Source organism: Somniosus microcephalus, chromosome 5, assembly GCF_052327205.1.
Source record: "Somniosus microcephalus isolate GS21.2 chromosome 5, FLI_Smic_1.0, whole genome shotgun sequence".
In the NCBI taxonomy this organism is placed as follows: domain Eukaryota; kingdom Metazoa; phylum Chordata; class Chondrichthyes; order Squaliformes; family Somniosidae; genus Somniosus; species Somniosus microcephalus.
The window spans coordinates 92891571-92915532 of record NC_140991.1 but is presented as its reverse complement, the minus strand read 5'-3'; the positions used below and the strand labels follow the sequence as shown (position 1 = coordinate 92915532).

Here is a 23962-nt window from a genome sequence, read left to right as displayed (position 1 = left end):
GTCCAATTCTGGGCATCACACTTTAGAAAGGGTGTGAAGGCCTTAGAGAGGGTGCAGAAAAGATTTACGAGAATGGTTCCAGGAATGAGGGACTTCAGTTACGTGGACAGACTGGAGAAGCTGGGGTTGTTCTCCTAAGAGCAGAGAAGGTTGAGAAGAGATTTGATAGAGGTGTTCAAAATCATGAGGGGTCTAGACAGAGAGAAACACTTCCCATTGGCGGAAGGGTCGAGAACCAGAGGACACAAATTTAAGGTGATTGGCAAAAGAACCAATGGCGACATGAGGAAAAACTTTTTTACGCAGCAAGTTGTTAGCATCTGGAATGCACTGCCTGAAAGGGTGGTGGAGGCAGAATTGATCGGTGCATTCGAAATGGAATTGGATAAGTACCTGAAGGAAGGTTTAAATCAAACATGGCCACAGTAAATAATAATTCTAAAAAGCCTAAGAGCGTTAAAAAAACAAGCCTGAAGGCTTTGTGTCTTAATGCGAGGAGCATTCGTAATAAGGTGGATGATTTAGCTGCGCAAATAGAAATAAACGAATATGATATGATTGGGATTACGGAAACATGGCTCCAGGGTGGCCAAGGCTGGGAACTCAACATCCAGGGGTATTCAATATTCAGGAAAGGTAGGCAAAAAGGAAAAGGAGGTGGGGTAGCATTGCTGGTTAAAGAGGGGATTAACACAATTGTAAGGAAGGATATTAGCTCTGATGATGTGGAATCTGTATGGGTAGAACTGAGGAATACCAAGGGGCAGAAAATGTTAGTGGGTGTGGTATCTAGACCTCCAAACAGTAATACGGAGGTTGGGGATGGCATTAAAAGGGAAATTAGAGAAGCGTGCAATAAGGGCACAGCAGTTATCATGGATGACTTTAATCTACATATAGATTGGGCTAACCAAATTAGTAACAACACTGTGGAGGAGGAATTCCTGGAGTGTATATGGGATGGTTTCCTGGACCAATATGTCGAGGAACCAACTAGAGATCAGGCCATCTTAGACTGGGTATTATGTAATGAGAAAGAATTAATTAGCAATCTTGTACGAGGCCCCTTGGGTCAGAGCGATCATAATATGATAGAATTCTTCATTAAGATGGAGAGTGAAATAGTTGACTTAGAGACTAGGGTCCTGAATTTAAATAAAGGAAACTACGATGGTATGAGGTGCGAGTTGGGTAGGATTGATTGGGGAATGTCACTCAAAGGGTTGACGGAGGATAAGCAATGGCAAATGTTCAAAGACCGCATGGATGAACTACAGAATTTGTTCATCCTAGTTTGGCATAAAAATAAAACAAAAAAGGTGACTCAACCGTGGCTAACAAGAGAAATTAGGGATAGCATAAGATCCAAGGAGAGGACATATAAATTGGCCAGAAAAAGCAGTAAACCTGAGGATTGGGAGCAGTTTAGGATTCAACAAAGGAGGACAAAGGGATTAATTAAGAGGGGGAAAATAGAGTATGAGAGTAAGCTTTCAGGGAACATAAAAACTGACTGTAAAATCTTTTATAGATATGTGAAGAGAAAAAGATTGGTGAAGTCAAGCGTAGGTCCCTTGCAGTGAGAATCAGGGGAATTTATAATAGAGAACAAAGAAATGGCAGACCAATTAAATACATATTTTGGTTCTGTCTTCACAAAGGAGGACACAAATAATCTCCCAGAGATGTCGGGGAACATAGGGTCTGATGAAAGGGAGGAACTGAAAGAAATCAGTATTTGTAAGGAAATGGTGTTAGGGAAATTGATGGGATTGAAGGCCGATAAATCCCCAGGGCCCGATAATCTACATCCTAGGGTACTTAAGGAAGTGGCCCTAGAAATAGTAGATGCATTGCTGGTCATCTTCCAGCATTCGATAGAATCTGGAACAGTACCCATGGATTGGAGGGTAGCTAATGTTACCCCACTATTCAAAAATGATGGTCGAGAGAAAATGGGGAATTATATACCGGTAAGCCTGACATCAGTAGTGGGGAAAATGCTAGAACCCATTATAAAAGATGTAATAGCAGAGCACTTGGAAAGCAGTGACAGGATCGGACAAAGTCAACATGGATTTACAAAAGGTAAATCGTGCTTGACTAATCTACTGGAATTTTTTGAGGATGTAACTGGTAAAATAGATAAGGGCGAACCAGTGGATGTGGTGTATTTGGACTTTCAGAAGGCTTTCGATAAGGTCCTGCATAAAAGATTAGCATGTAAAGTTAAGGCACATGGGATTGGGGGCAAGGTATTGACTTGGATAGAGAACTGGTTGGCAGACAGAAAGCAAAGAGTTGGAATAAACGGGTCTTTTTCCAAGTGGCAGGCAGTGACTAGTGGGGTACCGCAGGGATCAGTCTTTGGACCCCAGCTGTTCACAATATATATTAATGATCTAGACGAGGGAACTAGATGGAATATCTCCAAGTTTGCAGACGACACACAGCTGGGTGGGCGTATATGCTGTGAGGAGGATGCCGAGAAACTCCAGTATGATTTGGACAGGTTGAGTGATTGGGCAGAAGCATGGCAGATGCAAAATAACGTGGATAAGTGCGAGGTTATCCACTTTGGTGTCAAAAACAGGAAGGCAGATTATTATCTGAATGGCAATAGATTGGGAGAAGGGGAAGTGCAACGAGACCTGGGCGTCCTTGTGCACTAGTCGCTGAAGGTAAGCATGCAGGTGCAGCAGGCGGTAAAGAAAGCAAATGGTATGTTGGCCTTCGTAGCAAGAGGGTTCGAGTACAGGAACAAGGATGACTTGCTGCAGTTGTACAGGGCCTTGGTGAGACCACACCTTGAGTATTGTGTGCAGTTTTGGTCGCCTTATCTGAGGAAAGATGTTCTTGCCATGGAGGGAGTGCAGCGAAGATTCACCAGGCTGATACCTGGGATGGCAGGAATGACGTATGAGGAGAGATTGGGTCGATTGGGCTTATACTTGCTGGAGTTTAGAAGAATGTGAGGGGATTTCATTGAAACTTATGAAATTCTAACAGGACTAGATGCAGGAAGGATGTTCCCGATGGTCGGGGAGTCCAGAACCAGGGGTCACAGTCTAAGGATAAGGGGTAAGCCATTTACGACAGAGATGAGGAGGAATTTCTTCACCCAGAGAGTGGTGAACCTGTGGAATTCTCTACCACAGAAAGCAGTAGAGGCCAATTCATTAAATATATTCAAGAAGGAGTTGGATATATTTCTTAAGGCTAAAGGGATCAAGGGATATGGGGAGAAAGCAGGAACAGGGTACTGAATTTGGATGATCAGCCATGATCTCATTGAATGGCGGAGCAGGCTCAAGGGGCCGAATGTCCTACTCCTGCTCCTATCTTCTATGTTTCTATGAAAACAATTTGCAGGGCTATGGGGAAAGGGCAGGGGAGTGGGACTAGCTGAAATGCTCTTGTAGAGAGCTGGCACGGATCAAATGGCCTCCTTCTGTGCTGTAACCATTCTATGATGCTATGATTTACTTCTCAGTTGCCCCCAGTTGGAGCAGTTCATTGCCATGTTGGTTCATTAATTTTGAACACCAGAAGTACAGAGAGCAGTTTAAGAAGCTTAAGAAAAATGTGTGAAGTCTTACAGCACATTATCTGGGCTTAAGTGTTTCGTGAATTACCGTTCAGCTATAACAGAACCTAATGAAAGATGTGCAATTTCCAATTTGTTGTGGTCTATCAATAAATATCTACATTGTTGTAAGTCTACTTTCTCCTGTTTTAAAGAAGTACTATTTATACAGAGATAAAAAATTAATGGTAACCGGTCATCAATTTCTGCCAGTTGTGTGCCAATATACTGCACACTATTGGGCAGTTGTTTGGGCTGTAAGATAGAAGATGCTTAAACCTGCAAACACCCTGCATTCAGAACCAACATCACGCCATTGCTTTTTTAAAGATGTTTTTAAAAGCCTGTTTTATGCAGTATTTATGGTAGGATCACTATTTCTACCTCTAATGACACAGCCAGCAGGATTGCTCCTTTAAACTGCTACCTGGAGTGAAACGGTGCAATTGGTCAGCATTCTTAAACGTGCGAATTAGGCTCAGTCGTTTGTTGTGTGCAATTATGAATGGGCTACAAAAATATATCCGTAAATAGGAAATTACTGTGAAACACTTCACAAAGTGTAACCCAGAAGAAATGTACAATATTTAAACAAGAGAACACTGTCATTTAAAGCTAATATGTGAATCATATGAGCTCAATGGAATTCTGAAATTATATTTGACGAAAGTAGATTTCAGCATGACTTTAGGTGCCCAATTGTACAGTCGCAATTGCAATCCGGAGATGCATGCAGTCACATTCTGATTTGTATCTGTGGAGTATTGCTATTGATTATGGTGGTATAAGTATTGTGATACTAATACAGTATTATGCTTTCTAGACTTGTCTTCGGCATCCAGACTGTGAATCAGCAAGAATAAACAAGGGAGGCGTTTTCCATCGCATGAGGCTGGCTTTAGATCAGGTGATAGAGATTGTCACGGATTCAAGACAGAATGGTGAAAATGAAATCCATCCCACCAGTATCTATGCTGACATCAAAGAATTTAAAGTAAGAAAGCGAGAATAAGTTAAATGAAAATTGCATAGTGCACATCTGTTATTTCAACTACTTACACAAAAGCTTCAAGAGCATAAACATTCCTGTTGCTGCTCTTACCAGATAAATACTTAACATATTTGTATGCCATTCTTCTCTGCACTGTTTTCATGCAGGTGTTAACCCAGTTATTTTAAAGGGGTTGATGCCTCCGCTCAAATAGCGGACAGTTTGAATGTCATGCGAGCACATTTTGCCAAAATGGCTTTAAATGATTAATACATGAAATCTGCTACAGTTCTGTTTCGAAACAAACATTGCTGTGCTAACAGATCTGTTTGGTTAAGCTAATGCTCTGCATTTATAAATAGCTCTTACTGTGCGGTTTGCTTTGCAGTAAAATCTGCAAACACTGATTCATGACAACACGTGGGCATGTCAGAGAAAAGCTTAGCTCATTGCTGCTGGGATTGCTTGTCATCGGGAGGTGGTACAATAGTACGTGTTGATCAGAAATGCAACCTGGAGCTTTTCCATGAACTATTAATCCTATACTTAAGTCCTAATTTGAAGCCATTTTCTAACAAATGATACAACAGGAGGTGAATATGCTGCAATTTAAAATATTGAGTCTTCAACAAGAATAGAAATAATTGCGCTAAATGTCACAAAAACGCAACATTGACGCATTTATTCTCTTGCATCTTATCCAAATTTTGTAGTTTTAAGTGGGACATGCAATTACTATACAGAATACACCTAATATTGTTACTGGGACTATGTTATAGACTGCAGAATAGTGGAAAGGAAACCAAGGGTAAAACGTGTAGACAAATTAGAGAGATATAACAACAGACTCATAGTTGCAGGAGGTTTTAGTTACCCAGAAACAGACAGCGAAAGGGGGATACAGCAGAGTAATGGTTATTTTACTGGACTGGTAATTCCGAGGCCATGACCGATAATCCAGAGAAAGGCGAGTTCAAATCCCACCATGGCAGTTTAAGAATTTGAATTCAGTTTAAAATAATGTGGAAATAAAAAGCAGGCATTAGTAAAAAGTGACTGTGAAACTGTCAGATTGTCGTTAAAAACCCAACTGGTACATTAATATCTTTGAGGGAAGGAAACCTGCTGTTCATACTCTGTCTAGCCTATATGTGACTCCAGTCCCACACTAAAGTGCTTCATTCTTAACTGTCCTCTGAAGCGGTCCAGCAAGTTACTCAGTTGTATTAAACTGCTACAAAAAATGCAGCTATTCAAGAAGGCGGCCCATCACCGCCACCTTCTCAGGGCAACTAGGAATGGGCAATAAATGTCAGCCTTGCTAGCAACACCCACAACCTGAGAATATATATTAAAAAGTTTGTGGTGAGAAGGGGTGATTTTCTTTTTGCACTATGTTCAGGACTAGAGTCATAGAGTTATACAGCACAGAAAGAGGCCCTTCGGCCCATCGTGCCCGCGCCGGCCATCAAGCCCCGTCTATTCTAATCCCATTTTCCAGCACTTGGTCCGTAGCCTTGTATGCTATGACGTTTCAAGTGCTCATCTTATTGTTTCTTGAATGTTGTGAGGGTTTCTGCCTCTACCACCCTTTCAGGCAGTGAGTTCCAGATTTCAACCACCCTCTGGGTGAAAAAGTTTTTCTTCAAATCCCCTCTAAACCTCCTGCTCCTTACCTTGAATCTATGCCCCCTGGTTATTGACCCCTCTACTAAGGGGAAAAGTTCCTATCTATCTACCCTATCTGTGCCCCTCGTAATTTTGTACACCTCAATCAGGCCCCCCCTCAGCCTTCTCTGCTCTAAGGAAAACAACCCCAGCCTGTCCAGTCTCTCTTCATAGCTGAAGCGCTCCAGCCAGGTAACATCCTGGTGAATCTCCTCTGCACCCTCTCCAATGCAATCACATCCTTCCTATAGTGTGGCGACCAGAACTGCACACCGTATTCCAGCTGTGGCCTAACTAGCGTTTTGTACAGCTCCATCATAACCGCCCTGCTCTCATATTCTATGCCTCAGCTAATGAAGGCAAGTATCCCATATGCCTTTTTAACCACCTTATCTACCTGTCCTGCTGCCTTCAGGGATCTATGTACATGCACACCAAGGTCCCTCTGATCCTCTGTCCTTCCTAGGATCCTACCATTCATTGTGTATTCCCTTGCCTTGTTAGTCCTCCCAAAATGCATCACCTCACACTTTTCAGGGTTAAATTCCATTTGCCACTGTTCTGCCCATCTGACCAACCCGCCAAATCGTCCTGTAGCCTGAGGCTTCCCTCCTCGCTAGTTACCACTCCACCAATTTTCGTGTCATCTGCAAACTTACTGATCATACCTCCTACATTCATATCTAAATCATTAATGTACACTACAAACAGCAAAGGACCCAGCACCGATCCCTGCGGTACACCACTGGACACAGGCTTCCAGTCACAAACAACCTTCGACCATCACCCTCTGCCTCCTGCCACTAAGCCAATTTTGGATCCAATGTGCCAAATTGCCCTGGATCCCATGGGCTCTTACCTTCTTGGTGAATCTCCTGCACCCTCTCTAATGCAATCACACCCTTCCTATAGTGTGGCGACCAGAACTGCACACAGTATTCCAGCTGTGGCCTAACTAGCGTTTTGTACAGCTCCATCATAACCTCCCTGCTCTTGCCTTCATTAGCCGAGGCATAGAATATAAGTATCCCAGACTGTTTTCTGTGTTGCTCCAATAAGGGAGGAAGCACTACTTGACCTGGTTTATAATGAAGTGGAGCAAAGAGGTGACCTAAAAGTAGGGAAATATTTAGGAAGCAGTGACCGCATTATAATTAGTTTCAGTGTAAGGATAGAAAAGGGGAAAAATATGAACAAGGGTGATTGTCTGAAACAAAGCCAATTTTAACCAGATTAAAAGAGGGACTTTGTCTGGATTAAATGGAAGGAAAAATTGGGAAAGAGAACTCTTGATCAGCAAAAATAAATATGTGAACAGGAGATGGAAAGGGTAAAAATCAAATATATTCTAGGTATGGAAAAAGGAGAGTGTAACAAAGGCTTTGTCTGTGGATAAATAGGGAGATTAGATTGAATTTGAAACTTTAAAAAAAAATTGTGCTTACAGGGCAAATAATTAAATAAAAAGCCAGGACAGATATAAATAACATAGAAAACATAAGAAGATAGGAACAGGAGTAGGCCAGAGAGCCCCTCGAGCCTGCTCCACCATTCAGTTAGATCATGGCTGATCTGTACCTCAACTCCATTGTCCCACCTTTGTTCCATATCTTTTGATATGCTTGCCCAACAAAAACCTATCGAGCCTTGAAAGCTCCAATTGTCCCAGCAACCACAGCCTTTTGGAGGATAGAATTTCATATGTGTGAAAAAGTGCTTCCTGGTTTCCCTCCTAAATGGCCTAGATCTAATTTTAAGATTATGTCCCCTCATAAGGTAATGTAAATGCTACAAAAAGGTGGATTAAGCAGGAGGTTGAGAAAGTTTAGCAAAACAACATGAAGGGCAAGAATAAAAGGCTTTCGTGTAACAACAACTTGTATTTATATGGCGCCTTTAACATAGTAAAACGTCCCAAGGCGCTGCACAGGAGTATTTTAAGACAATAAATTTGACACCGATCCACATAAGGATAAATTAGGGCAGGTGACCAAAAGCTTGGTCAAAGAGGTAGGTTTTAAGGAGCGTCTTAAAGGAGGAAAGAGAGGTAGAGAGACAGAGGTTTAGGGAGGGAATTCCAGAGCTTACGGCCTAGGCAACAGAAGGCACGGCCACCAAAGATTGAGTGATTATAATCAGGAATGCTCAAGAGTGCAGAATTAGAGGGGCGCAGATATCTCTGGGGGGGGGGGGGGGTGGTGGTGGTTGTGGGGCTGAAGGAGATTACAGAGATAGGAAGGGGCGAGGCCATGGAGGGATTTGAAAACAAGGAGGCACTGCTTAACTGGGAGCCAATGTAGGTCAGCAAGCACAGGGGTGATATATATATCCCAGGTAGGATGAGGCCACTAGAATGGATGCAGCATGAGGGAATGGCAGAGCTAATGACTTACTTACTATGACCCAGTTATCACAGAGGGGTGGATTTGGGATTGTAGAACCACCAGAGGTAGGCATAAAATAGCAAATGGAGGTTATTATTCAAATTGTACTAAAGAAGTGACTAAAATTTAAGGTGGATAAGTCACCAGGACCCGATGGTTTATATCTCAGGAGCTTTGGGGAAGCGAGGGAAGACATAGAGGCTCTGACTACAATTTTTCAAAATCCTTTGGAAAAGAAAATTCTGCCAGGGGACCGGAGGGTGGAAATGTGACTTCCCGCTTCAGAAACGGAGAGATAAGACTGGAAATTATAAATAAAAACAGAAAATGCTGGAAATACTCAGCAGGCAGCATCTGTGGAGAGAGAGGCAGTTACTCTTTCAGGTTGATGACCTGGAAATTATAATCTGGATAGTCTTACATCAGCTGTTGGTAAATTACCATTGGTTGATTTTGCCTTTGCTGGGTACACCCAAGTGTGCCTATGTTTGAGATGCACAGCAGAGGAAAAATGTCCAGAAACCCATTATGCCAAGTCTGTGCCCCAATTGCACCCCATCTTCACTTTCGGTTGTATCATGATGGAAGCCTGCTCCTTGTGCCTGGAAGAGGGGTTGCTTTTTAAACAAGAGGTATGAAAGATTATGATATGGTAAATAATGATGGATTATTTCCACTAGTTGGTAAGAGAGTAATGAGAGGGGCACCAGTTTAAGAAAATCAGAAAAATAATTTAAGGGGAAGAAAAATTACATGGCGTGGTTAGAATGTGGAATTGTCTACCTCAAACCATTGTTGAAACTGAATCTGTATAAAATCTTTTAATATGCAACGAGTTGTTTGAACTAGTTGTTTAAAGTGTATGGGGGAGTTAGCAGGAGAGTAGGATTAGATTACATGAGTCATGGAGAAAAACAATAGCATAGACGTCATGAGCTGAACAGTAGGTTCCTGTGCTGTAGCTTTCTATGATTCTAGTATGGGAGATGCTGATGGTTTGGTTCTGTAACGGAATTCTGATTAATAATGAACTAATAGACCAAAACAGAAGCAATGGCTATAATTTTCAAATCTGTGCATTGTGTATATTGTGATTTATTTTTGTAAGTGCATTGCCGTTAGATGAGGAAAAATACAAAAAATGCAATTATTTTTACTGAATTTTACATATATCAAAATGGATGATAACAATGGTGGGTAGTGGGAGATTTCACTTCTCTCACAATTTCCATGAACAATCTTATATGACATATATAGGATAGCTAGGTATAGAATCAGTCATTCTCAGAAGAGCACCTCCCAATTACATTAATATGGATTTTTACATTTCCTACATCAGTCATCTTTATGCCCTCTTTGAATGAAACTGCTAATTTAGTGCCAAATTATTAGCAGTTTAATGTGCGAGTATTTTCACAACGCGCTAGGTTGAAATTGTCCAAAACTATTTATATAAAACTCATTCGTGACAAAGAGGAGAGACATTCGTCCTTTCAACCTGGGCTCGATTGAACCTCTGGTCACACAGGTATTGTGGGCAAAACCACAGTACCAGCCAATTTCCAGAAAGCTGCACTCTATCGCTTATCTTACTGTGATTTTAATTAAGCATAGAATGAAATATTATTACTTATAATGGGGAGCCTGTAGCATAGTATATTTTGTATATTAAGATGCTGGCTGCAGAATGAAAGATTTGTGTTCTCTCTTAGTATTCCTACATGGTGAGATTGTCTATCTTAGCCAGATCATTCTTGAACAATTGTCAAATGGCAATGAAACAGTTCTTAAGAATGAGAAAGAGAAAATCTGTTCACTGAACATTTCTGTTTCACACCTCTTTGGTTGTCTCTGGTGGAGAATGGTACATGGTCTAACACCGCCTTCAGTGTGCCAGTGCAGCCTTCGGTCGCCTGAGGAAGAGAGTGTTTGAAGTCCAGGACCTCAAACCCGGCACTAAGCTCATGGTCTACGGAGCAGCAGTGATACCCGCCCTGCTGTATGCCTCAGAGACATGGACCATGTACAGCAGGCACCTCGAAGCACTGGAGAGGTACCACCAATGTTGCCTCTGCAAGATCCTGCAAATCCATTGGCAGGATAGGCGCACCAACGTCCGTGTTCTCGCTCAGGCCAACATCCCCAACATCGAAGTTTTGACCACGCTCGATCAGCTCCGATGGTTGGGTCACATCGTCTGCATGCCCGATACGAGACTCCCAAAACAAGTGTTCTACTCGGGGCTCCAACACGGCAAGAGAGCCCCAGGTGGCCAGAGGAAACGCTTCAAGGACAACCTCAAAGCCTCCTTGGAAAAAGTGACACCTGGGAATCCCTGGCCCAAGACCGCACAAAGTGGAGGAGAAGCATCCGGAAGGCGCCGAACACCTCGAGTCTCTTCGCTGGGAACAAGCGGAAACCAAGCGCAGGCAGCGCAAGGAACGCACGTCAACCCAAGCACCCCACCCACCCGCCCCTTCAACTACCGTCTGCCCCACCTGTGACAGAGACTGTAGGTCCCGCATTGGACTGATCAGTCACCTGAGAACTCATTTTTAGTGTGGAAGAAGTCATCCTCGGTTCCGAGGGACTGCCTAAGCAGTAGTAGTATCTCTGGTGGAGAATGGTACATGGACAGGGAAACCTAATTAGAGAGAGCATGAGAAATAAATGACAACAATGAAGGAAATAAGTTAATGAGAATGTTTATTGAAATAGCTTACAAAGCTTAGATAGATAAACTGGGTGAAATTCCATTGAATTCTAACTTACCTAAGTCCATCGAATGCAGTTAAGTGGTCATTGAATCTGCCAGATCAAATGTTTCATTTAATTATGCCAAAGAATGTAATTATATAAAAGTTCCAACTAAAAATTTTGAATGTTTAAAAATGTACATATTTTACCACTAACTTTATTAATTAGCCTTTCTGCTTATTTAGATGAAGGTTGAAGGTTTACGAGACAACTTGCATGGAATGTCTAAGGAAAACCTCACTATGATGCTCGAGTTAATCCTGGAGCATACAGAAGACTTCACAGATTCTGCATATACAAGCCATGAATACCGAGAGCGTATCTTAGAACTATCCAGGCAGGCCAGATTAGAACTGGAGCAGCTGGTTACCGTGTGGAAACAAGCAGTAAGATTTGGTTTGTTTTTATATAAATCTGGAATGCTTTTAAATATAAAATTTAATTACAAGCTTTCTTTATCCTTTGATATGTCTATAACTTATTTTGTACAATACATTGGCTAAGTCACAGCTTGTGTAGTAGTTTTGGGTACCCCATTAGAGAAAAGACATTGAAACTACAGAGAGCATACAATGTAGATTCACCAGGATGATGAAGGAAGGGAAACTAAAGTTATGAGGAGAGACTTTGAGACACTGAGACTATTTCCACTGGAGTAGAGAAGGCTAAGAGAATATTTAATAGACATCTTTAAAATTTATAAATGTTTTTAATAGGATGAGTAGGAAAAAGACTTTCTCTGGCTGAGGAGTCTGTCATGAGGGGTCATCAATTTGAAATGGTCACAGGGATTGGGAGAAATTTCTTTATGTAGCGTATTGTTGGAGCATGGAATGATTTGCCGCAGGGAGTGGTCGAAGCAAACACTTTTTATTCGTATATGGGTTGTGGGCGTCGCTGGCAAGGCCAGCATTTATTGCCCATCCCTAATTGCCTTCGAGAAGGTGGTGGTGAGCTGCCTTCTTGAACCGCTGTAGTCCGTGTGGTGAAGGTAGTCCCACGGTGTTGTTAGGGAGGGAGTTCCAGGATTTTGACCCAGCGACGATGAAGGATCGGCGATATACTTCTAAGTCAGGATGGTGTGTGACTTGGAGGGTAACTTGGAGATGGTGGTGTTCACATGCGCCTGCTGCCCTTGTCCTTCTAGGTGGAAGAGGTCACGGATTTGGGAGGTGCTGTCGAAGAAGCCTTGGCAAGTTGCTGCAGTGCATCTTGTAGATGGTACACACTGCAGCCATGGTACGCCGGTGGTGAAGGAAGTGAATGTTTAAGGTGGTGGATGGGGTGCCAATCAAGTGGGTTGCTTTGTCCTGGATGGTGACGAGTTTCTTGAGTGTTGTTGGAGCTGCACTCATCCAGGCAAGTGGAGAATATTGCATCACACTCCTTACTTGTGCCTTGTAGATGGTGGAAAGGCTTTGGGGAGTCAGGAGGTGAGACAGTCGCTGCAGAATATCTAGCCTCTGACCTGCTCTTGTTGCCACAGTATTTATGTGGCTGGTCCAGTTAAGTTTCTGGTCAGTGGTGACCCCCAGGATGTTGATGGTGGGGGATTCGGTGATGGTAATACCGTTGAATGTCAAGGGGAGGTGGTTAGACTCTCCCTTGTTGGAGATAGTCATTGCCTGGCATTTCTGTGGCACGAATGTTACCTGCCACTTATCAGCCCAAGCCTGAACGTCGTTCAGGTCTTGTTGCATGTGGGCATGGACAGCTTCATTATCTGAGGAGTTGTGAATGGCGCTGGACACTGCAATCATCAGCGAACATCCCCATTTCTGACCTTATGATGGAGGGAAGGTCATTGATGAAGCAGCTGAAGATGGTTGGGCCTAGGTCACTGTCCTGAGGAACTCCTGCAGCGATGTCCTGGGGCTGTGTGGATTGACCTTCAACCACCACTACCATCTTCCTTTGTGCTAGGTATGACTCCAGCCAGTGGAGCGATTTCCCGGCGATTCCCGTTGACTTCAGTTTTACTAGGGCTCCTTGATGCCACGCTCTGTCAAATACTGCCTTGGTGTCAAGGGCAGTCACTCTCACCTCACCTCTGTATTGTACCTTTTAAGGGAAAATGGTATGAATATTTGATGCAGAGGGTGCATGGTAATGGGGAAGAGAATGAGGCAGTTCCGTCTCCATCTCTGGGGATAGTTTATTGACAAACATTCACTACAAGCCCACAGCTACCTGGACTACACTTCCTCCCACCCCGCCTCCTGTAAGGACTCTGTTCCATTCTCCCAGTTTCTCCGTCTCTTTAATGTTCTCTTTTTTTAATCCACACTTTCGCCTGGGCTTTTTTCTTCCCTCCCACATGGCAGCTGTCCTTCATTCTGCCAGGGCCATTCACACTTCATCCAGAGCCATCCTTTGTTCCTTGAATATCTCTTAATATCTCTCAATGTCTCTTAATCTCTCCTGCTTTCTATCCTGTCGCTGACCTTCCCTTTTGTTCTTTCATCCCCTCCCAGTCCCTACTTGCTTTAAAATCGATCCCCTTTTCTGTTTTTTTCCAGTTCTGATGAAGGGTGTTCGACCTGAAACGTTAACTCTGTTTCTCTCTCCACGGATGTTGCCTGGCCTGCTGAGTTTTTCCAGCGTTTTCCATTATAATGAGCAGGCAGCCCAATGTTGGTGGGCTGCCTGCATTACACTGAACAGGCGTGGCTTAATTGCGCACCACTATCCCCGTGCCCATTTTCGGAGGCTATCCAATTTAACCCACAAGGTGTTGATATAACGCAGTTTGGTTTGCTACTGACAATCACTTTATTATGCTACTTCTCTGTAATCAAGGATACGATGATGCTTAACTTAATCATCATCAACAGAACATTGGCTTGGTATATTTGCAGAACAAAATATTAACTATTCAATTTAGCATAATTAAGTTCAGGATTATTGCATCATAGGCTCAGCTGTACTCAACTTAATATACTTTATCGACAGTGTTCAGCTTTGACGATTATAGTACATGCTTGGCAAAGTTAGCCCTTTTCTGTTGATATGCCGAATTAATGGATAGCAGCCTTGGTCTTCCTGTTTATGTATTTAACTTGAACAATGTTAATATGAACATAGTGATTTTTGGTAGCAGTTCAACTGCCTCAGGAAAACTGTTCCACCTGCTCTCATCTCTGTAATGATGTTTGAATTACAAGCTGCTGAAAACTAAAACCTAAAATCTAGGCAAAAAAATTCCCCTTTCAGCTTATCAATATTAAAACATTATGCCAGGTAATCTGAATCATTAACGCTTGCAGTAAGATTAGAACTTCATACTTAATGGGCAGGATTTTCAGTGTGCTGTGGAGTCAGGATTGGAGGCGTGCAGGGGGTTAAAATCCCGAAATCGGGGGTCCCGACACCATCCCATACCCAACCCGCCTCCATGCCCGCTTCAAAGGAGGCGGGTACCTGACCCGCCTACCCGAGGCAGGAAGGGATTAGTGCCAATTAACTGCCTGTTAACAGGTAATTAACAGGCAGTTTTTAGCCTAATCCCTATTTTGAAGGTTGAACTGTGGGATTTTCGACAGCTCCAAACCACGGCAAGTTAGAGGAGGCGGGCCGTCGGGTTGAAGGGCTTGGAGGGGTCGAGATATCGGTGTTCAGGTGAGTGATGTGTGCATGAGTGCAAAGGTAAGTGTGTTTGGTGTGTCTAAAGTGATTAAAGAAGTGTAAATTACCTTTTCTTACCTTTTCAGCCTTCCTTCCTTTAGGTTCCGGGAGTCCCTCATCTCACCGGCACAGAAAGCAGAATGGCCGCGAACTGTCAAAAGTGACAGCCTGCAGCTTTCTGTGCAGGAGAGATTTCTAACTGAGTCTGTGGAGAAGGACTCAGGTTAGAAGTAAGACTGTCAGTGTTTGACAGCTTCAAACAGCTGTGAAACGCTGATATTTCATCTGTCAAAATCTCTTGACCGATGAAATTTCAGTCTGTGACGTCACCTGTTGCCGGGTGGCCCTTAATTGGCCTGCTGAGCCCGCTGGGCGGGCTCAACAAGGTCAATCAAGTTAAAATCGCGTGGATTGGCTGCAGCTCGATGGAGGCGGGACTACAACCCCGAAAGTTGTAGTCCCGACTCCTCAATGAAAATCCAGCCAATGTATCTGTCGAAAGCACGTGGCATTTATTGTTGATAACTTATAGTTCCAAAATGTTACTGTTCAAAAGCCAAATGCAGAACAAAGTCACTCTGCTTGCCTCTAATAGTGTGCCGTAACTCCAGAAGAGCGCCCCTGCTGAACCAGTGTGACATTTCAATATTCCACCCAAACCCGTGCTTGTCCATTGTAAATGGCCAACTAGTTATAGTCCTTTTCTGGCATTCTCTTCTCCCGAGTCAACAAGCTTCATTCAATAGTCAGACTAGTCAATCCTTAAGACCGTATCAAAATATTTGTAAAGAAATTCACTATAAAATATGGTTGGCAATAGCTTCTCTTGTACATCTATTTTACATTGCCTCTCCTGTTATCAGTACTAAATTAATGTTTAGTCCGTTGCAATAATTTGTTTTACTTGTTTCTAGAAAATGTATTTAAAATGTTGATTTTTATGCCCAATTTTCATTTAAAATTTCCATAAAATGTAGGAAGGCATTTCCTATCACTCGTCATGGCTGACTGGCAACAATAACGTCATGAATTCTCAGGAAAATTCCAAGGGAAGTTGAGGAAAAACATTCACTTCAGGGGCCGAAACAGATTATAAAATGCAACATGGCTAAAGCATCAGTGACGAACATGCCTGAGGCTGCCAAGAACTTGAAAACATCCCTTTTATCATCTTACCACAATCATTCCTACAAAGATAGAGTTGTCTAAGGGTCAGGAGAAAGAAGCACATTTGTTCTGGGTTTATTTTGTTCTGCCTTGAAGACTTCCACAAGTAAATATAACCAGAAGACACAATGAAAGGGGAATCATCTTCTATTGCTATAGATTTCCATAGATTGAGGCCATGTGGACAAAGGCACTGACTTCAGCCCAAGCATTTGGTGCTTGCCCTTAAATTCTTCCAATAGTATCAAATATACCATAACATAAGAAATGGGAGCAGGAGTAGGCCATTCGGCCCTTCGAGCCTGCTCTGCCATTCAATGAGATCATGGCTAATCTTCTGCTTCCATTCCATTCACCGGCCTTATCGCCATATCCCTTGATGCCCTTACTAGTCAGAAATCTATCGACTTCTGTTTTGAATATACCCAATGACTGAGCCTCCACAGCCCTCGGGTAGAGAATTCCAAAGATTCACCACCCTCTGTGTGAAGAAATTTCTTCTCATCTTAGTCCTGAATGGCCTACCCTTTATTCTGAGGCTGTGGCCCCTGGTTCTAGACTCCTCAGCCAAGGGAAACATTCTCCCAGCACCCACCCTATCAAGTCCTGTAGTAATTTTGTATGCTACAATGAGATTCCCCTCTCCTTCTGAATTCAAGAGAATACAGGCCTAGTTTACTCAATCTCTTCTCATACGACAGTCCCGCCATCCCAGGAATCAATCTCGTGAACCTTTGTTGCACTCCCTCTATAGCAAGTATATCCTTCCTTAGGTAAGGAGACCAAAATTGTACACAGTACTCCAGGTGTGGTCTCACCAAGGCCCTATATAATTGGAGTAAGACTTCTTTACTCCTGTACTCAAATCCTCTTGTAATAAAGGCCAGCATACCATTTGCCTTCCTAATGGCTTGCTGCACCTGCACATTCATTTTCAGTGACTCATGTACAAGGACACCCAGGTCCCTTTGAGCATCTGCAATCCCCAATCTTTCACCATTTAGGAAATACTCTGCCTTTCTGTTTTTTCTACCAAAGTGGATAACTTCACATTTATCCACATTATAATCCATCTGCCAGACCTAGGGGGGGAAATTCGTTCATGCCCGAAAAGGAATTCGTCCTTGCGCCTGAATCGATTGGCTCAAGCCACACCTAATATTGGGTCTTGGGTCTCATAATGATCGGGTGTCTCCAAGCAGCTCGCCAGAGAAGCGGCCTCAAAGTTTGGGCCACTGCGGTACTTGGGCAAGTCCTTCAAGAAGACTAGAGGATGACTGGGAGAGGGGGCGTGACCGGGAGAGGACGGCGACTGGGAATACTGGGTAATAGCTAGGGAAGTGGCTAGTTCTGATGCATAGATCTTCAGCACTGCAGCCATGATGTAATCAGGGCCCATAGCATTTTGCTGTGCCCAGTGCAATCAATTCTTAATGTCACATGGGGTGAACTGAATTGACTGGACATCGGCACCTATGATGGGGATCCCGGCAGGAGGCAGAGTAGGATCATCCACTTGGCAGTTTTGACTGAAGATGCTTGCAAATACACAGCCTTGTCTCTTGAACACACATGCTAGACCCCATAATGGTTGCGGTTGGGGATATTCATGGCGCCATCTGTTCCTCCTGTTAGTTGCCTAGTTGTCCACCATCATTCTTGACTAGAAGTGGTATGGCCAGCGAGCTTTTTTCTGCTCCATTGGTTGTGTGACCACTCTTTCTGTAGCCTGCTGCTTTTAGTGTTCGGCAAAAATGTGTTGAACCAAAGTTGGTATCGCAGCTTGATGTTGATCAAGGTGTGAGGATGTTCCAGTCCATAAAGTTACAGGTTGTTGCTGTCTCATCATCTAGGGGCTTATCCAGAAGCAGGCATTGCCACTTCCAGCTTCTTCCAACTGTTGGGGTTCAGGGCTCTCACTTGTCCCTCATTGGTAATACGGCCCATGCTGTTAAGGAGCACTTTTATGTTGTCATCCTACTTCTTTCTGGGTCTGCCAAGTAGTGTGTGAAGCGATCTAGAATTGAATCCATTGATTCGCCTGTTCATTATTTTGGTGCATACATGTTACAGATTGTGCTGGTATGCAATTCTTCTGATGGCCCAAAGCTCCTCGTGAATGCCCAGTTTTGGGCTGCTCGATCTATCCTTCATCTGTCCCACTTAGACAGTTGTGATGCCACATTACACAATGGAGGATGTCCTCAATGTGAAGGTGAGACATTGTCTTAACAAGGTCTATGTGGTGGTCACTCCTGCTAATGCAGGACAGATGTGTCTGTGACCGATAGGGTGATGAAGGTGAGATCAAGTAAGTTAATTCGTGTTGATTCCTCTGTCACCTAATGCAGGCCCTGTCTGGTAGCTATGTTTTTAAGGACTCAAACATGGTCATTGAAGTCCCCCACCCAAACTACATTCAGTGCCCTTGGTACCCTTTGTCCTTTCTCCAAATGGTGTTCAACATGGAGGAGTACTGATTGGTCAGTTGAGTGGACCAGTATCTGGTGGTCATTAGGTATCCTTGACCTTTTAATGACCCGAAGCCTTAAGACTTCATGGGGTCTGGAGTCATGTTGAGGACTCCCAAGGCAGCTCCCACCCGACTGTATACCGCTGTGCCCCCACCACTGGTGGGTCTATCCAGCCTATGGGAAAGGCCATAAATAGGGAGGGCGATGAAAGAGTCTTGGATGCTGGCTGATAGATATGTTTCTATGAGTGCAACTGAGTCATGCTGCTGCTTCACTAGTCTGTAAGACAGTTGTCCCAACTTGGGCCCAGTCCCCAGATGTTAGTGGTCATTGCTTAGCTCAATAGGGAGCACTCTTATGTCTGGAGTTACTGAAAAGAACCTGGGAAATCAAATTCTTTCTCCTGTTTATTCGGCTTGGGAGTTGAACAAGTTTTACACTAGTTCTTGGCCTCCTTCTGTGCCGTTATGACTCTGACTCTATAACTCTATAAGTGCTCCTGCGTCTGATGTTCTGTCATGTAATGAATTCTTCTAATGACTGGTCTTTGCTGCAAAGGTCAGTGAACTGAAATATCCTGCTCACTTACCACTCTTACTGGAGCATATTTACACCTCATCGTAAATGTCTACCAAAATTAGTTTCTAAATTTATTTTAATTTAAGAGATTATCATTCCATCCTGTTCCACAATAATTCAGAGAGGGACTATAGATTCTGCTATGTGGTGGGGGGAGGTCCAGTAAATTATTTTGTTCTATGGAAACAAAACATTGGATAAACGTGTTGACAAAACAGTAACACTCAGAATGTTTCTAATTCTAGCTCTACCTTGAATGGCAGGGAAAAATTCCCCCAGGAAAATTTAAAGGTCATTCACCAAGACCTATGATCAAAACACAGACTAATTTTAAACCTGTTGTAATTGAGAACAGACAGTTTGGCAAAGCTGTTATAACCTCAGCTTTGAGTCTTAAATCCTCCCTCTTTACTAAAAGTGTGCTATACTTGTGGTATGTTGTGGAGAATAAACAAAGTGGAAAATCAGATTATTCTAAAAAATGATGGCGGTGCCTATAATGGCCCAGAAATTAGGCTCTCCACGGGTGAGTAGGCACGGGGTACTCACCCGTAGGCCGAATGGAAGTGCGGGTTTCCTGCATGCACTGCGCATGCGCGGGAAACCGGCACTACCGATCCTCTGAACGAAGGGGTTCAGAGGTCGAACGCGCGCGCAGGTGAGGCTGCGCGCGCGCTTTGAACTTAGTTTTTTTTTGCAGGTTTTCACGCGAGGTGAAACCTGTAGGATTTACACATTTAAAAAGCAGGCGTAAGGCCTGCTTTTTACAAGGTAAGTGGTCAATTAATTAAAATTAAAACATTTTTTCCACAGGTTTATTATTTTTAAATACTTTAAAGCAAGGTAAGTTTATTTTTAGCCCTGTTTTTTTATAAAATTATTTTTTTCAAAAATTTAAATTATTGTTTAAAATAGTTATTTAATGTAATTTGTAGTTTATTGAAAAAGTGTGATTCAAAAAAAAAAAAAATTATTTGAAGGTTTAATGCTATTTTGAGGCCCATAGTATTCATAAGTTTAGACAGGTCTTCCTGTCAATCTTATGAATGGGCTTTTCCCTCCTCCGATTGGCTGCCCATGGCTCACGTGATCCCAGGGGACGCATCGCACTAACTACGCCCCTGGGACACGCAAGCACAGCGCGCCGGCAGCTGGGCCAGGCCCCGGAGCGGAATTCCACGGGGCCCTACAGCTCAACTGCCGGCGCGCAAGGTAAGTGCAGGTCGGGGGCTTGCACCCGCGGGAAGCCCCCGACCCGAATTTCTGGGCCAATGTGTATACAGTGCTTTTTCCCAGCCTCCATAAGGAATTGAATACTGACTTAGTTTATGTAAATGCTGCATGTAGGCTGATGCTTTATGTACAAAGATTATGATTTTTACAAGTAAGCATTTAAGAAATAAAGCCTTTAACTTCCAAAGATGGAAGTTTATGGCTGTGGTTTAACATGCCAAATTTCTTAGTATTTTAACAGTGATACGTTGTTATTGCAAGTTTTCTGAATCTATGTGACGATGTAAATTTGCCAGGTGATTGCTGTGATTTATGAGGATTTATGTTTGATTAGTAAATGTGTTACATTGGCCTTCACTAGTCAAATAAGCAGAAGTGATGTGAGATGGTGTTGCTAGGATGTAGGAAAGGGGAATGCCAAGCGATGGGCCCTGTTTTGAAAGTTGAGGCATCATGAAAACATTTCCTGTGGATTTGCATGTCCTTTGTATTATAGCTCATTGTCTGTGGAGGAAGCTCAGTTTGAAGAATGAAAACTATTACACCTTCAGTGAGCAAAGTACTTTTGGATTATATATACTGAGGAATATAAAGTTATCAGTGATTCAAAGAGCCTGTAAGTACGTACTTAGAAAAGTCTCATATGAAGTGGAAATTTAGAGCACTTGTGATAGGTTTACTTCCTCACAGTTGCTCAGTGCTTGATGAAATGTTGGTAGTTTCCAGCCCTCCTTTACATTGTACCTAAAACTATGTACAACAGTATGGTTTAGTTTTAGCTATGTCTTTTTTCATGTCTGGCTCTCTCAAAACAGCAATGTCTGAAAGCCAAAGAAGCCACAGAAGATATGGAGCTGGCCATAATTAAGACTCGGCACTGTATGAGTGAACTGCGGAGAGAAGTAAGTGACCTATAGTTCTGAAGTAAGATGAAAACAACGGGAGATGCAATCAGCTCTGTACCTAAACCCAAGAACCTCAAATGTAACCTCCTCACAGCCAATTTATGATAGTGGTTGGAAATGTTGGCAGCAAATGTTCTTTCCCATTGCTGAAACTGATCAGAATCACAATGAGATTGGTTATGAAGAGATCAAGCTGATTACTATAATACAAGGATGCTGAGCTGTTGGGGTTGTTCGTCTTTAAGACTTAAAACTATGCTCTTAGATATTTGGATTCAAGCTAAGAAAATTGCATTTAATTCCTGATCAGTTGAACTGTATGATCTTGTGTAATTCTTTCTCTTGAAGGAGCTGTATGCAAAAATTTATATTTAACATTGTTTGTAGAATTATCCATTTGATAGTTAGGTAGCTGAGCTGTAGCTGCACTTTTCTACCCATCTGCAACCTTTTCTGATTTGTATGCTGTGCCTTCAGCTGACCTGTGATAAATTAAATAATTAATTCCATAATTGTTTTGAAAATAAAATATAAATAAGGAATAAGATTATATTACATTACTTTTTTGATACTATGTGCAAGATACGATATCTCCACAGGTTCTACCCTACGTAAACTTGAGGTCATCCAAAACTCAGCTGCCCGTATCATAACTCGCACCAAGTCCTGTTCGCCCATCACCCCTGTGCTCGCTGACCTACATTGGCTCCCGGTTAAGCAACGTCTCAATTTCAAAATTCTCATCCTTGTTTTCAAATCTCTCCATGGCCTCGCCCCTGCCTATCTCTGTAATCTCCTTCAGCCCCCCACCCCCCCAAGATATCTGCGCTCCTCTAATTCTACTCTCTTGAGCATCCCTGATTATAATCGCTCAACCATCGGTGGCCGTGCCTTCTGTTGACTCGGCCCTAAGCTCTGGAATTCCCTCCCTAAACCTCTCCATCTCGCTACCTCTCTTTCCTCCTTTAAGACGCTCCTTAAAACCTACCTCTTTGACCAAGCTTTTGGTCACCTGCCCTAATATCTCCTTTTGTGGATTGGTGTCAAATTTCTTGTCTTCTAATACTCCTGTGCAGCGCCTTGGGATGTTTTACTACATTAAAGGCGCTATATAAATACAAGTTGTTATTTTTCTTTGGTATATTTTTGTGCTCATCAAAGTGAAGGATGTCTACACTGGGAGGACTGAGCATATTCTATTTTTTGGAACCTCAGTGACTGCATCAGGCACTTCAAGGTCAGGTACAGCATAGAGATAGAGGGTACAACTCCCTCTCCACTGCCCCCAAAATCAGTCCTTCTGTCCCAATATAAATGTTTAATTTTCCACTACCCTTGTATTCTCTCTCGATGAGATTGACAATTTAGTGCTAATTTACGCTGAAGTATCAGCAGTTCTGTGCTCGGGACTTGTACCTGCGATGAATATGGTTAAGTATGCTCCAACATATTTCACTGAAGACTTTTACCACCAGCAGGGAAAAGACACTTTTGTCCCTTGACTCCAGACTGAATTCATGTCCAGGCACTCTGTGCTAACCCAGTACTCAAAAGTACACTTTAAATTAAAAATGAACAATTGCAATTTCTTTAACTTTATCCAGTAAAAGGCACTGGAAAATTATAGTTGTGCTAATATATTTTTCTACTGGGATATTGACTAGAAAAATTACATTTTCATCAGCCATTTGCTGTTTGGCAAGGATTAATTTGAATCCTAATATTTCAGGAATATGTCAGTATTCCTCACCAGCAGTAAAGATTGTTTGAACTCATTTGAATAACACTTTTGGGCTCGTCAATTAAGAAAAAGGCATTTTTTTTTGCTGAACGCGTACAAAATATTTTTGTTGCCGTGATGTACATTAATTCTTCAGTTTTTGTTGTTCAGCTTCAAAATACAGCCGTGGAGTCAGCAGGGGATCTTCTAAAGTGCTACACAGAGCATGTGGTCCTCAAGGCACTGAAAGTATCTGGGGTTGAAGGAAACTTGGAGGCACTAGCTGAGTGTACCTGTAAACTGTCTGAACAAAAGGAACAGCTCGCTGAGGTAGGGGGTTGAAACAGATACTTCAATACATGTAGCAAATGGCGTTTCAGCACTTGATGTGAAACTCTTCTACCTGGTATTTGTTTTCTGAAGATACAGTATGTGTACGTGGAATGAACCTGTGCAATGTGTTATAGATCTTAGGCTCTCAAAATGGGATTGCTGGCTCCCAGGAGTCCAGAAGGGAATCCCACGCGTTCCACAAGGTCATCAGATTTTGGGGGATTTACAGTTCATTGTTCTTGTTACTGAAACCATTTTCTGCAATAATAGCATTGGTTTCCGTTGGGTAGCTAAATGCTGCTTTTAGAAATTAGGGTTGGGTCTCTGGGAGTATGCTAGTATTAACAGTTGGTCCCCAGGAGTGAGTGCAGGGCATGCTTGGGAGTGTGTCAATATTTTCAGGGGTTTCCCTGGAGTACTTGAATGTTAGCAGGGGTCGCTGGGAGTGTATCAATATTAGAAGGGTCTCTGGGACTGAGTGAGCAATTGCTGGTGAATAATCTCAGAATTATGTCACTATTTGAAAGGAGGTCCCTGGGAG

At 42.8% G+C, this 23962-nt stretch overlaps 1 protein-coding gene across 4 annotated transcripts in view; it reads left to right on the top strand.

Annotated features, from left to right (window-relative positions):
- The window catches only part of ctnnal1 (catenin (cadherin-associated protein), alpha-like 1), a 367498-nt gene that overhangs the window by 302523 nt on the left and 41013 nt on the right, over positions 1-23962 (top strand). For 3 of the 4 annotated variants that reach the window (XR_015078391.1, XM_085987995.1, XM_085987994.1), the window contains exons 6-9: positions 4410-4580; positions 11572-11772; positions 21279-21365; positions 23260-23418. Coding sequence is in view for 3 of the 4 variants with exons in the window: in XM_085987995.1 (XP_085844121.1) it covers positions 4410-4580; positions 11572-11772; positions 21279-21365; positions 23260-23418 (618 nt within the window). In the remaining variant the exon portion in view is untranslated. The remainder of the gene's footprint in view (positions 1-4409; positions 4581-11571; positions 11773-21278; positions 21366-23259; positions 23419-23962) is intronic. The other variant, XM_085987993.1, reaches the window with a different exon arrangement.